This window comes from Elgaria multicarinata, chromosome 3, assembly GCF_023053635.1.
Source record: "Elgaria multicarinata webbii isolate HBS135686 ecotype San Diego chromosome 3, rElgMul1.1.pri, whole genome shotgun sequence".
NCBI classification, from domain to species: Eukaryota; Metazoa; Chordata; class Lepidosauria; order Squamata; family Anguidae; genus Elgaria; species Elgaria multicarinata.
Window position 1 is genome coordinate 18,584,731 of NC_086173.1, and position 13,760 is coordinate 18,598,490.

At 45.8% G+C, this 13,760-nt stretch overlaps 2 protein-coding genes across 2 annotated transcripts in view; both read left to right on the top strand.

The window, feature by feature from the left end:
- The window catches only part of EBP (EBP cholestenol delta-isomerase), a 47,680-nt gene that overhangs the window by 11,338 nt on the left and 22,582 nt on the right, over positions 1-13,760 (top strand). The window lies entirely within an intron of this gene.
- TBC1D25 (TBC1 domain family member 25) lies at positions 1,307-13,555 on the top strand. Its single transcript, XM_063119471.1, has 6 exons — positions 1,307-1,549; positions 8,645-8,754; positions 9,079-9,233; positions 10,092-10,216; positions 10,798-10,986; positions 11,540-13,555. The coding sequence occupies exons 1-6, from the start codon at positions 1,406-1,408 to the stop codon at positions 12,902-12,904; spliced, it is 2,088 nt and encodes a 695-aa protein (XP_062975541.1). The 5' UTR covers positions 1,307-1,405; the 3' UTR covers positions 12,905-13,555.

Here is a 13,760-nt window from a genome sequence, read left to right on the forward strand (position 1 = left end):
TGCTGCAACAGGCTAACACGGCTACCCTTCTGAATGTATTAGAGTTTATTATTTATTTATTACATTACATTTTTATACCGCCCAATAGCCGAAGCTCTCTGGGCGGTTCACACCACATACACCCAACTACTTCGGGCATCTGCCCTTGGTATAAAACTCTGCCTCATTTCTCTGTTGTTTGAGGGTGGGGGTGGGGGGATGCCTTTGAAAAGTTGCATTAGTCTGCACATTTGTGCACTTGGTACCCTTCCTTGCCCTGACCGCATATCTCCCTTTGCTCTGTGATATCAGACAGTCGCCTTCCGCCACGTGGCGCTCCTAAGCCAGCGGCCTCAAGCGCGCCTTGCTAAACAGGCTATTGTGACATCAGTGGCACGGCCAGCCCCCTCCCTATTGGCTTGGATGAAGGGGACCAAGATCCAATGCACCTTTGAAACATTTCCGGTTCCCACTTGAACGTGCGAGACAATAACTCTACAGCCTTCCTCAACCTGGGGCGCTCCAGATGTGTTGGACTACAACTCCTGGCTGGGGCATTCTGGGAGATGCAGTCCAACATATCTGGAGCGCCCCAGGTTGAGGAAGGCTGCTCTAAAACGAAATGGGAAGAGGCGCAGGGGCGTCCGGCTCTAAAGCAGTTTCCCCTAGGAGTACTATGCTGTCGCCTCGCACGGCTCAGCGTTCAAATCGAGACCGGAAGTAAAGGCTCTGTATTTCTTGCTTTTTCTATCTCTAAGGCTTGGATCCTCGTCCCCACCTAATCTAATAGGGCTCCGGCAGGATCCGGCTGCTGCTGCTTCAAATAATATATAATTTGGAATTTTTGTCTGTAATTCTGACACAGAGGACGAGTGATTGTTTCACCGACTTGAGTATCTGAGAGCTTCGGCTATTGGGTGGTATAATAATGCAATAAATAAATATATTAATTCTGTTCACTATGGACAAAAGTATTCATAGTCTATCACTGACTTCCGCTTGACCCGGATGTTGATTTTCTTAAAAACCCAACAACAAATTACAACCTTTTCCTGATTGGCCGGCCCTTTCGTCATCTTTTTGCCTTTTGTTCCCTGCGAGGACTACTTCCGCTCAATCCCAGATGTGGTGCGGAGGTGGGGTTTTTTCGCCCCCTAACTAACGCTTTCCCATCTACACGTTTAAGGGTGGGGTGATGACGTCAGTACCGGAGGCGACGCGGCGGAGAAGAAGAAGAAGGCGGAAGTAGCGGGCGGGGTCATAGGATGGAAGCGGCGCCTCCCTTCCGTGCGAGGCGCAGTGGGCTGAAGCGGTGACGGCGCCCCCTCCTACCCCGGGGCGGGTGACGTGGAGGGGGCGGGGGCTGTAACGGCCCTGGCGCGAGGCGCCTCCGACCCACAGCAAAGGTGGAGGGGGCGGGATCGGGATGGCGGCGGCGACGACGCCGGGAGGAGCAGGAGGAGCAGCAGCAGCACCACCACCACCATCATCACCGGGAGGGGGCGCGGCCGGGGCTGGACCAGGGGCGCAAGAAGAGGAGGAACACGAAGTGGTTCGTGTGCGGGTCAAGGTGAGCGATCCTGAGGTGAAGGGGTCAAAGGTCAGAGGTGTGAAGGTTCGGGGGAGGACGGGGCCCAAGTTCAAGGGCGGGTGGGTGCGTGTCCGGTGAAATTGCAATTCAGAGGTGGGAAGGGTTGAAGGAGCCCCTAGGATGGAAGTGAACAGGTGATGTCATAGGGACCGTAAAGAGGCTGGGTTATGGCTGTATCTGGCACTGGTTGTACCAAGGGCTGGGTGAAGTGGATACGACAGTGGCTTTATTTATTTATTTATTACATTTATATACCGCCCCGTAGCCGAAGCTCTCTGGGCGGTTTACAAAAGTTAAAAACAGTGAGCATTAAAAACAAATATACAAAAATTTAAAAGCATATAATAAGCAATATCATTTAAAACAACTATTCTGGGGTCAGTTTAAAAAAAAAAACCTCAGCAAACGTTGTTAGGGTTAGTGCAGTTCAAGTGGTTGGCTTGAATTGGGTTAGTGCAGTGTGATGAAGACTCAGATAGGGCGTTATCTGTGTCAGGATGAATAGACACAAGTGGCAGACCAGTCTGCACAGCTCGGTATCAGCCTAGTGGCATCAATCAATGGTGGAATGGTTGTGTCTCACTCTCACCAGATGCTCAGGGTTCATCATGTCATTGTAATCTGAGGTACGTTGTGCTTAGATGACTGTTTTTTGGCATCTTCATCTTTGACAGTAACTTGTGTGTTGTGAAATGTTAGCATGAGTTGAGCCTCCTTCAAGCTGGTTTGCAGTCTAATTTGGTCAGATAGGGCTCCTGGAAAAGTGGGAGGAAGGAAAGCAGTGGGATGTGCTCCAAGAGATAAGGTTGCTCAGTCCTCAACTTATCAAAGCAAAAATTATACAGAATTGCTAGCTGTGAAATGGCCAGGTGGTAAGTTAGTGAAATGAACAGGTGGCAGGCAGGCAATGTTTTTGATTTGCATTACATTTTCAAAGCAACCTTCCAAGATAGCAAGTGTAATGCTGTGGTTAGAACATTGTCCATGCACACAGTTCAAATTTCTATTCAGGCCATAAAACTTACTGGTCAGTGATTCAGTTCAGGTCAGTGATTCAGTTCAGACATCATACAAATTATGATTTGTGCTAAGTATACCTTAGAAGCAAAACTGGTTTGAGATTTCAAATGGGCAATAGGAAAATCCTTCTTTTCTGCATTTATTTTCCAGCACTCAGCTTCGTAGGTTTATATGTTCCTACGTTTATTCTGATCTTTGTAGTACACCAACCTCTGAAAGCAGAGCAGTAGCTCAAACTATACTTATGAGGCTAAAATATTGTGATAACTTCCTTACTGCAAGGATGTGGATACAAATTAATAAATTCATTGCAGCTGCTATTAGTTACAGGTAGGGAACTGAGGTGCGTACAGTGAGATTAATTTGCCCCCAGCCTTGAGTGGGAATGCAAACTCTCACTTCCTAGATTTGAAGTCAACTTTCCATTGGTTGGACCATGTTGGCACTTGAATTGCTTTCATCCATATTTGGTGATCATGATAAGATAGCCTGCGTTTGATGAGGGACTAAAAAGTAAATCTTATTATTGTAAATCACTTGGTTTTGTTTTCTCATACTAGTAGAAGTCTTATTACTAGCAGGGGCCATCAGTTCTTCCTGTGCTGTACTGATGGATTCTAATAATATAGTTCACAACTATATTGTCAACAATGTGTAATATTGTTGAGTCTTGTATGAGACTGATTTTCTGAATCCATTTCAGTTGGGTTCAGGCCTGATTTTGGTGTTGAGACTGCCTTGGTTGCTCTGTATGATGATCTGTTTTTGGAGACGGATGAGGGAGTGTGTCCCTGTTGATACTGTTAATTAGGAGATGGGGGCACTGCTTTGCACTCATTCCACTCCTACCTGGATGGTCATTTCCAGAGGGTAGTGCTTGGGGGATATTGCACAACTCCATGGCACCTCCAGTATGGAGTGTAATAATGATAATGAATGAATGAATATGTATGTTCATAACAACAGAATTCCCATTAAAACATGTTTCAGCAAATTGTTATTTTTAAGTCCTTGGGAGAAAAAAATTAAATTAGTTGTTGCTGGGCTTTGCCTCTCTACACTTCTAGTGGCAAAAGCAAATCCTTTTAAAACAAGCTTTTCAAAAAAGATCTGATTCCACATTTCAGTAATTCACAAAGAAATTATTTACTCACTCAAGAAGCTTACCACAAGTGCGGAAAACAGTTTTTACAAATTCCATTTAGCCAAAGAGTTTCTAGAACATCTTCACAATTCCCAAGGATGAAATGATGCCCTACTTGCTCTGATTTATGTCAGTCGTATACTCCCTTTCAGCCTACCTAGTACAGTACATATTCTTTTAACACTATTCATGTATGGGGGGGGGGGGTGGAATTCTGTATAACTTGTGCTGTCTGTTAACACAAATGCAGATAAGACATATTTTCCATTAAATTCATTAGGAGCTAAAGCCATATTTTCCATTAAATTCATTAGGAGCTACAGATTTCAAGATAAAAATCCAAAACCCCTCTTGATGACACAATAATAAATGAGAATCCAGTCATTCGTACTTCGATGTGTACTTGTTCAGTTGATAAAAATCTCAATTCCTCCAGTGAATTATTCTGGAAAGGTGGTTTTAACAAAGCTTTAAGCACCCTAGTTCTTGACTTAAGAGCAGTGCTGTCCTACAGGAGAGTATAATTTATTACCCTGGGAACATACATAGTAATTAATGGCACAGCTGGGCAATGTGCCTTGAGGGAGTGTTGCACAGATCAATGGATTGTAGATGGAACAGAGTGCTTTGCCGAGCCACTGGTGACAGAAGCTGATAGACTAAAGATAATCTGTAGGAACATTGTCCCTCTCCCACACCAGATAGTTTTGGTTGATTTTCATAGTTAGGTAGAAAACGGGGTCTTGCAAGTTTTGGTTTATCAAGGCGCCTTTGTTTCAGGAAGTATTTATTTTTTAAAGAAGACTTCAGTTCCAACCCAGTGAGAATCTTCGTATAGTGCAGGAGTGAACAACTTGTGGTCCTCTAAATATTTTGCCCTACAACTCCCATCATTCCTCACCATTGTATATCCTGGCTAGAACTGATGAGAATTGTAGATCAGAGCATCTGGAGGGCCACAAGTTACCTAGCCCTTGAGAGTCAGTTCTGAACTCATTCTTGTTCTTCTACATGAAACTCAGTTGGCTTGTCTGTTTCCGTTTTTCAAGAAGGAGATCTGAATACAGTACCTTTTTTCTCCGTTCTTGAGAGTGTTGACTTCAGTGGAAATGGGGACTATCTAGTCTGCTCCCTACAGGAAAGAACCTGTTTAGATGCACTGAATATAATTCAGGAAGACTGAGCAAGCACCATGCATTGAGGTTGTCTCGGAAGCCTGGTTCCTTTCTTCTACCCATGATCAACCATACCTGCCTCTCTTGCCAAGCTTCCAACATCTCTTGTTTTGACAGACAATAATACCTCTGTAGATTGTATTTTGGGCCAATATTTCTGTTCACAGCTTTTTAAAAATAAAAATAAAAATTATTTTATGTGAGGGAGGAAGCAGCAGCCAGACACCTCTCCATCGTGCCTGGGTCCCGCTCCAGCTGAGAGCCCCCTCCCTCCTGCTACCAGCTGTCACTGCAGAGGCCACCAGTGAGGGAGGAAGCAGCAGCCAGGCACCTCTCCATCGTGCCTGGGTCCAGCTCCAGCTGAGAGCCCCCTCCCTCCTGCTACCAACTGTCACTGCAGAGGCCACCAGTGAGGGAGGAAGCAGCAGCCAGGCACCTCTCCATCGTGCCTGGGTCCAGCTCCAGCTGAGAGCCCCCTCCCGCTGCCAACTGTAATTGCTGAACTTTGCAACTAAGATTGTAGCGCCTGAATTTGCTTTCCTTTTCCCCCTCCCAATCCCCTTTCCTTTTGTGTCATGTCTTTTAGATTGTAAGCCTGTGGGCAGGGACTGTCAAGAAATACTTTTGTGAGCCGCCGTGAGAGCCGTTTTTGGCTGAATGGCGGCATAAAAATGCTTAAATAAATAAAATAAAATAAAAAATCAGGAATCCCAGCTAGTGTTTAATGCCACCTTGACTACCCTTTTTTGGTAGAAAAGCAGGGTACAAATTAAAATAAATAAGTAAATACTAGTCAAAGGGATTACTCTGGCAGTCTGACTGAAACATATGTGGGAGGAACTCCGTCTGAGGTAAATGGCACGTTTCCCAAGAAAGCATGCTTAGGACAGCAGCTAGCAGCATTCCTTCCTTCCTTGGAAATATGTGAATTGATTTGGTGGAATTTCCAAGGAAAAACGCATAGGGCTATGCTGCTGATTTTTCAGTTGGGAACCACTGTTCTGATTTATGTCCAGGTTCACATGCAACAGTAACTCAGTTTTTTTAAAAAAACAGCAACCCTGGATTACTGTTTATTATTTAGTTAGCTTAATAATAATATATTTATTTATTTCTTACCCACCTCTCCCTTTGGATTGAGGCGGGGAACAACATTAGAACAGGAATCAATACATCTTAAAAATTCTTGATTTTACATTGATCTGGATGGGCCTGCCGGAAAAGGCTAGTCTTTAAAGCTGCCTTAAAATCACAGAGAGTTAATTTGACGAATCTCCTCCGGCAGGCCGTTCCACAATCTGGGGGTGACAGAAGAAAAGGTCCTCTGGGAAACTGATGTTAGCCTAGTTTTAGCTGACTGAAGTAAGTTCACCCCAGAGGATCTGAGTGTGTGGGGCGGACTGTATGGGAGAAGGCAATCCCACAGGTAACCTGGACCCAAACCATTTAGGGCTTTAAAGGTAATGACCAACACTTTGTACTTTGCCTGGAAAGTTTAAAACAAAAAGGAATTGTGAGGAGCTCCAAAAATCTCTCTCAAAATTGGGAGAATGGGCATCCAAATGGCAAACACAGTTCAATGTAAGCAAGGGTAAAGTAATGCACGTTGAGGCAAAAGAGCCTAACTTCAAGTATAACCTGATGGGATTTAAGCTAGTGGTGACCAATCAAAAAAGAGATCTTGGGGTTGTGGTGGACAGCTCAATAAAAATGTCAGCCCAGTGTGCAACTGCTATAAAAACAGCAAACTCCATGTTACACATAATTAGAAAAGGAATTGAAAATAAAACTGCCAATATCATACAGCCTTTCTACAAATCTATGATGCTACCACACTTGGAATACTGTGTACAGTTCTGGTCACCATACTTTAAAAAGATATAGAAAGAAAAAAGTGCAGAAATGGGTAACTGAAGTGATCAAGGGGCTGGAGCATCTCCCCTATGAGGGAAGGTTAAAACAGCTGGGATTGTGTCGCTTGGGGAAAAAGGAGGCTGTGGGGCGACATGATAGACGTGTACAAAATTATACATGGTGTAGAGAATGTGGATAGGGAGATATTTCTTTCCCTCTCTCAAAATACTAGAACCCAGGTCATCCCATGAAGTTGATTGTTGGAAGATTCAGGACAGATAACAAGAAGTACTTCTTCACACAGCTTAAGCTATGGAATTCACTACCACAAGATGTAGTGATGGCCACCTATTTGGATGGCTTTAAAAGGGGATTAGATAAATTCCTTGAGAAGAAGGCTATCTAGTCCTGATAGCTATGTGCTACCTCCAGTAGCAGAGTCAGAAAACCTATGTACACCAGTTGCTGGGGAACATGGGTGGGGAGGGTGCTGTTGCACCCATGTCCTGCTTGTGGATTCCTGGTCAGCAGCTGGATGGCCACTGTGTGAACAGAATGCTGGATTAGATAGCCCCTTCAACTGATCCAGCATGGCTTTTCTTATGTTCTTAATGTGAACAAGCCAGTGTACTAGTTCATGTGGGTTGATTGTTCTTGCTTGGCTACTGCTGCCACAGAAGCAGCTAATCAACCCAGAGATTCTCTGTCCCTGGGTTGTTTAGTGTGAAGTCTGAACTCGGAACTCTGTCTTTCTCTGCCCTGAGAAGTGAGAGTTAGAACCCAGGATTTATTCTTTGGTTCCAATTCTGGCTTGTTGCGGGAAAGACAAGACAGAATTCTGAATTCAGACCTCTTAAAACAACCCAGGATGGAGCGTCCCTGGGTTGTTTAGCTCCTCACAATGGCAAGAGGAGCCAAGCAGGAGCAATCAAGCCATGTGAACAGGCACATTTGCTCGTTCATGGCAATGCAGGGGTTTAAAAAACACTGGGTTACTGCTATATGCAAACCGGGTCAGTATCTCTGATGTGGCTATAAGCTTGTAATAAATGTAATAATCTGGGCCATATTCTAGACTGCATTAAGACCTGCTGCCTGCTCTTATGTGAAAAGAGATGATGATGATGATGATGATAATGATGATTTGTATCCCGCCTTTTGCCCAATGCTGGGCATTTGATATTCCAAATCAAAGTAGCCAAAAGCAATCCTGCATCCTTTAGATACCATCATGTGTTTGAAGAGTTATTGCTACTCTAGAAGCTGCATATGAGGGGGACAGTAGCTAAGATAGTTTCATATATTTGAGGCCACATATATTCATGGTCATGAGAAATGCAGAGAACTGAATATTCTATTGATCAGTCTTAGATTTTAGTCATTGCAGCTTGCTTCTTATGTCCATACCAATAGTTATCCCTCTTCTTCAGAAAGTGTGTGTGTCTATTACTATCAGCCTCTTAGCATGGTGCAACTCCATTGATGTTAATGGAATTGCATCAATTTATGGTCATAATCCCTTTTGTGTATTAATACCGTGACAGCAGAATTATTAGTTATTCCCTCATCCTAAGTGTTTAACCACAGGGAAAACACTTCTATGGGCCAGATTTTTTTTGTTGGTCTGTAAAATATCAGGCTTGTATATATGCTGAACCCCTGAGTCTCATTATCCACCATGGTAGAAAAGCAGAGTTGGGCGGAAAGTGGTTTGGATCTCCACTATTGTGTTTTGCCAAGAGAAAAATGAAGGTATGAGAGTTGGAATAGTTTTTTGTGTCTGTTGTCCCCAAATGCTGGGTCACTGCAGTCTCCAGGTTATGGGCACTACCTGGCTAGGGTTGGTTCTTTGGTCCTACTCACTTCTTGTAATCTTTGCAGAAATGTGAAGGCTTCTTGCAGCCCGAATTCCGTACTTTTGCTGTGGATCCACAGATCACCTCGCTGGACGTGTTGCAGCACATCCTTATTAGGGCCTTTGACCTCAATGGGTAAGTCCTGGGAAGAGAGCGGGGTGTGTATGAGAGGAGGATGGGAATGGACAGTCCCATTTTTAGCTGCAGTACTACTTTTCCACTAAATTGGAAACCACTCCTGAGGCAGGTGAGTGAAGGTGGAGCTGAAAACTGAGGCTTCTTTTGTCATATCCAGAAGGGGAGTGACAACTCCTGGGATGTGAACAAAAGGGAGATGAGGACAAGATAACTTTCATTATTTTCCTGCAGCAAAAGAAAATCCATGTAGGCTCCATGCAGCCAAAAAGGTGTCCTATTTAAGTGAAGGAAATCATATAAATGTCTTTCTGCCCACCTCAGGAAGAAGAATTTTGCCATCAGCTACCTGGGCCGAGATAAGCAGGGCCAAGAAACATACTTGCCATTGATGTCAGACTGGGATCTAGGCATGGCCTTTGCTGGAGCCTCCAAGCCTTACTTGCAGCTCAAGGTAGACATCAAGCCTTCAGAGGACAGTGAGTAAGCTATGTTCCTCTACCTTGAACAAGAGAGCTAGGAGTCCTTGTTCCTGCTGCACACCCCTTGTTCCCCTTGGTGTTCAGGCAATTCAGTTACCCTATCTGCTCTACCAGTATTTCATTCTCTTGTGGAGAAGTTGGCTAGTTGTTGCTGTAAAAAAGGGAAGGTATGAGTCACTCAGTGTTGACTTAGATACAACATGAAGCATAGTTTTACTGGAGCTTTGGAGAGAGAAAAAATCAAAGGCCTGAAGAAGAGCAGTTGACTGTGCCCCCCCCCCCAATACATTTCTTCCATTTCTGGTTGTTGTAGATTACTTGGCTCACTCTAGAGCTGCATGCTAAAGAGACTTACTGTACTGCACAGTTTGGTCATGTCTTCCCTCTGCTTATGGCATGCAGATTTGTGGATTCTGAAGTTGTAACATACAGATGCAAAGCTTTGGTACTGAGTGTAGAATTCAGCCTTGTGTAACTCAGTAAAGACATGTTTCTAGGTCTTTAGACTGTGAATATAAGCTTGAAAACATTAGTGATGATTTCCAGTGGTCATTCCTCTGGCTATCTTAGTCCCTCCTCAGCAGAAGCAGAATTACGCAAAATAAGCAAATGCATGTAAATGTATAATTTGCACGATTTATGTAGATTGTGGAACTCATCTTCACTTAGCGTCCAACTTTTCTTTTCTTTTTGAAATGAGGTTAATTGGTATGTGTGCAGCCTTGATTTTGTTGTTTATGTCCTTTTTGTAGTACTGCTCAAGTGGGATTTGGCCTTGTGAAATCATGGATGTGGGGGTGAGGGAATGGTACATCCTGGGCTTGAGGAGTTGGTTCATCTTGCATATTCTCTTAGGTCCCTTGCTAGAAGACTGGGACATCATCAGCCCTAAGGATGTAATCAGTACTGACTTGCTGCTGGTGGAGAAGAGGTCCCTGGCAGCAGCAGCCCTGCCCTTCACCCAGTCCATCATCTCCCAGGTAGGCCTTAAGGTGATGCATTAGTTTTGCTAGCTAAGACTTTCAGGATGTGGCATTCCTTAACCAAACCTCCAATTAAATACTTAGCTCCTAAGATGGAAAGGGATAGATTGCCTTCCAGCCTACCTCTACCACTGAACCATAAAATATCCCATTTCTCTCCAGATCATCCTTGTAGATTTAGAAAGACTAACTCCTCCTCATAAGCTATTGTTATCAATAGTTAGACACTCAGACAACACTCTAAGCCATGGTTAGGCCAAGAACTCTTTGGCAGCAAATGGTTAGTGAGTGTGTTTAAACTGTAGTTATGTGACCATCATGGTTAGGAATGGTTCACATGACACGCTCAGTCACAGTTCACATGACACAGTAAGCCATAATGTTCAGCTCAAAATGCTTTACCACTGTGGCTTAGCGTGTCGTCTGAACAAGGTCAGCGACCCTGAAGCCATGATGTAACCACTCAGATAAAATGTGGAACAGTCTGAGGAGGGTTGTTTGATCTCTTACCTTCCTGCTGTAAGTTACTGTGTACAGGTTGCTTGCTGATCTCATCTTTCCTTTTTTTTTCTTGCTAGGTGGGCAGGACACTGTCCAAGGTCCAACAGGCACTCAGCTGGTCCTATGGCGAGGATGTCAAACCTTTCAAGCCTCCGCTGAGTGACTCAGAATTCCACACCTACCTGAACCATGAAGGGCAGCTGACAAAGCCTGCAGAACTACGTCTCCGGATCTTCCATGGTGGAGTTGAGCCCTCGCTGCGCAAGGTGAGAGTGGGCATTCTGGGAGTCAGCGATCAAGAGATGGGCGTGGCATTTAGTGGGCGAGAGCAAGGCTCCTTTTCCTTTGCTCCCACTCTAAAGCTGTTGTCTCTTGGCCTTCCTAAAGGATGGTGGAATCATACCAGGCAGTAGGGCTGGAGTGTTGAACCACTTTCAGCCTGAGTGCTGAATTCAATTTTGGAGAAGCCTAACAGTGGAGGATAGGGCCCAAAATGCCAGAAGATTTTAACTCAAAACTCTTCCTGCCAGTAACTAAGCCGTAGGAGAGGCATTTCCACCATTTAAAATGGGGCCTAAACTGCACAGAACTGGGAAGCTCCCAAATGCTCAGCGGTTGGTGGAAAGGAGATGGAGGCCGAGGGCCAGGGGAAGGGGGTGTGGCCATCTGGTGAACCCCCAGAGGGCCAGATCTGGCTCATGGGTTGGAGGTTCCACACCCCTGCAGCAGGGCCGCTGAGAGGCAGGGTTTATTCCTGTAGCTGATCCTTCAGCTTGTAACTGTTGGTATGGAAAGGGGCTTTATTCTTGTCTCCTGCAGGTGGTTTGGAGGTACTTGTTAAATGTCTATCCTGATGGATTAACTGGTCAGGAGCGGATGGATTACATGAAGCAGAAGACACGCGAGTATGAGCAGCTGAAGGGGGAATGGGAAGCCCGGGCCAGCCCCGAGGACCTGGATTTCATCCGCAGCAACGTCCTGAAGGACGTTCTGCGAACCGATCGCACTCATCCCTACTATGCTGGCTCGGATGATAATCCCCATCTGACAGCCCTGCATGACCTGCTGACCACCTATGCCGTGACGCACCCACAGCTCTCCTATTGTCAGGGCATGAGCGACATCGCCTCCCCCATTCTGGCCGTAATGGACAATGAGGCGCATGCCTTCATCTGCTTCTGCGGCATCATGAAACGCCTGGAGGGCAATTTCCAGGTGGACGGGGAAGTCATGTCCGTTAAGTTCTCCCACCTCAAGCTTCTCCTCCGCCACTCAGACCCAGAGTTCTACTCCTACCTCCTTTCCCGCGGCGCCGATGACCTCTTCTTCTGCTATCGTTGGCTGCTGCTGGAGCTCAAGCGCGAATTTGCCTTTGAGGATGCCTTGCGCATGCTGGAGGTCACCTGGAGCTCTTTCCCTCCTGACCCTCCTGAGAAAGAAGTGGAGCTGGTGGGCCCGCTGGCCAGGCCCGGGGACAGCAGCCAGCCTATCCGAAGGAGACACATGTTACGCCCAGCTTGCAGTTTTGAGGCCGCTGGGGATCAGCCTTGCCCAGGGGCAGTTTCTGACGTGAAGATGCTAGTGAAACAGTCTAGCTTTGGGGAGTTCAAGTATTACAGTACTCATAATGAGGACAGTTCAGAGGATGACCCATCACCGAAATCCCAGCGCTCAGTGGAGGAGGACGAGGACTGCAGCAGTGAGCAGGATCCGTTGATCCAGATGGCTAATGTGGCCAAATCCTTCTCTGCTCCATCCCTCCAGGTGTTGACACCGTTCTCTCGAGACTCGGTCTCCTCCTCAACCAATGGCAATGAGGAAAGCCAGTCTGAGGAGGAAAAGGGGGACTCGGCGGTGAATAGCCCTTCTTCTCCCAACCATGGGCCTGCTGCTCCTACTCCTCCTGCTGCAGTCAGTCTCCCACCCCCGCAGGAGTTTGGCAAAGGCAACCCTTTCGTGCTCTTCCTGTGCCTCGCCATCCTCCTGGAGCATCGGGACCACATCATCAAGAACAACATGGACTACAATGAGCTGGCCATGCATTTCGATCGCTTGGTCCGCCGGCACAACCTGAATAAGATCCTTCACCGCGCCAAGGCCCTCTTTGCCAACTACCTGCAGTCTGAAGTCTGGGACTCTGAGGAAGGGGATGAGGCAGCAGCTGAGTCGCCTGCCACATCGTGACACCCTTCCTCTTTTGACATGCGGGGACTGGTTCCCTGCTGCCTTTATGGTGCAAGTGTCGGTGTGGAAGGGTGTCCACTGCGTCATCCATCTTGGTCTCAGCTCTTCAGTGAAGGTGGCCTGGAGCAGCAAAGTTGGATTGTTGCACTCAATACATCCTCTGTGTCCAATGTACTCTGTTTTTAACAATGTCTTTGTGCAACGTCCTCCTTAGCACAGACATCCCATCTATCTCCTGTGCCTCCCGCCCTTCCAAGTGCTAATGATTTTCCTAGGAAGATCTCCCATGGAGCAGCCAGGTTCTGCCCTTTTCCCCTATCCTACTCAGTACTTCTCGTGCATTTCTCCCTCTTATCTATCCACCCACTTTAGTTCTAGTGTCCTCCTAGAATGTTGGTTGCTAAATGACCAGTATGGGTTTCTGACTCTTCTGGAACCTCTGAAGTCTTCTCTTCTGGGCAGGTTTGCCAAAAGCGTTTTTAATGCTGAATCCTGATGTGACTTTATTTCCTTCATAGCGTGGCAGTTTCTGCATAGCGGAAGTCCTGCACAATGTGCTCCTTCTCAAAGATTGGCCTTTCATGTTGAGTTCAGATGCTTTGGCCCAAGTTTTTTTTTTTTTTTTTAAAAAAAAGCACTTTATTTTCTCTAGGGTTTTGTTTTGTTCCTTTCAGTTTTAGCTTGAAATCGCTCTTTAAAAAAATAATAATGAACCTGCATCCTTGGAAAAAACACACTGGGTGTGTTTGAAAACAGCTTAGCAGCACCCCATTGGCCTTACTGGCTGATTTTAAGCCAAGCAGGTTGTCTTTTTAAGCTGGGCCATCACAAAGGTCCTTTATAAACTTAACTATTC

Excerpts from the sequence above, each read along its gene's own strand:
- TBC1D25 (XM_063119471.1), top strand. The coding sequence starts at position 1,406 with ATGGCGGCGGCGACGACGCCGGGAGGAGCAGGAGGAGCAGCAGCAGCA. Across the intron at positions 8,755-9,078 it reads AGGGCCTTTGACCTCAATGG|GAAGAAGAATTTTGCCATCA; the intron begins GTAAGTCCTGGG and ends TGCCCACCTCAG. Across the intron at positions 10,217-10,797 it reads CCCAGTCCATCATCTCCCAG|GTGGGCAGGACACTGTCCAA; the intron begins GTAGGCCTTAAG and ends TTTTCTTGCTAG.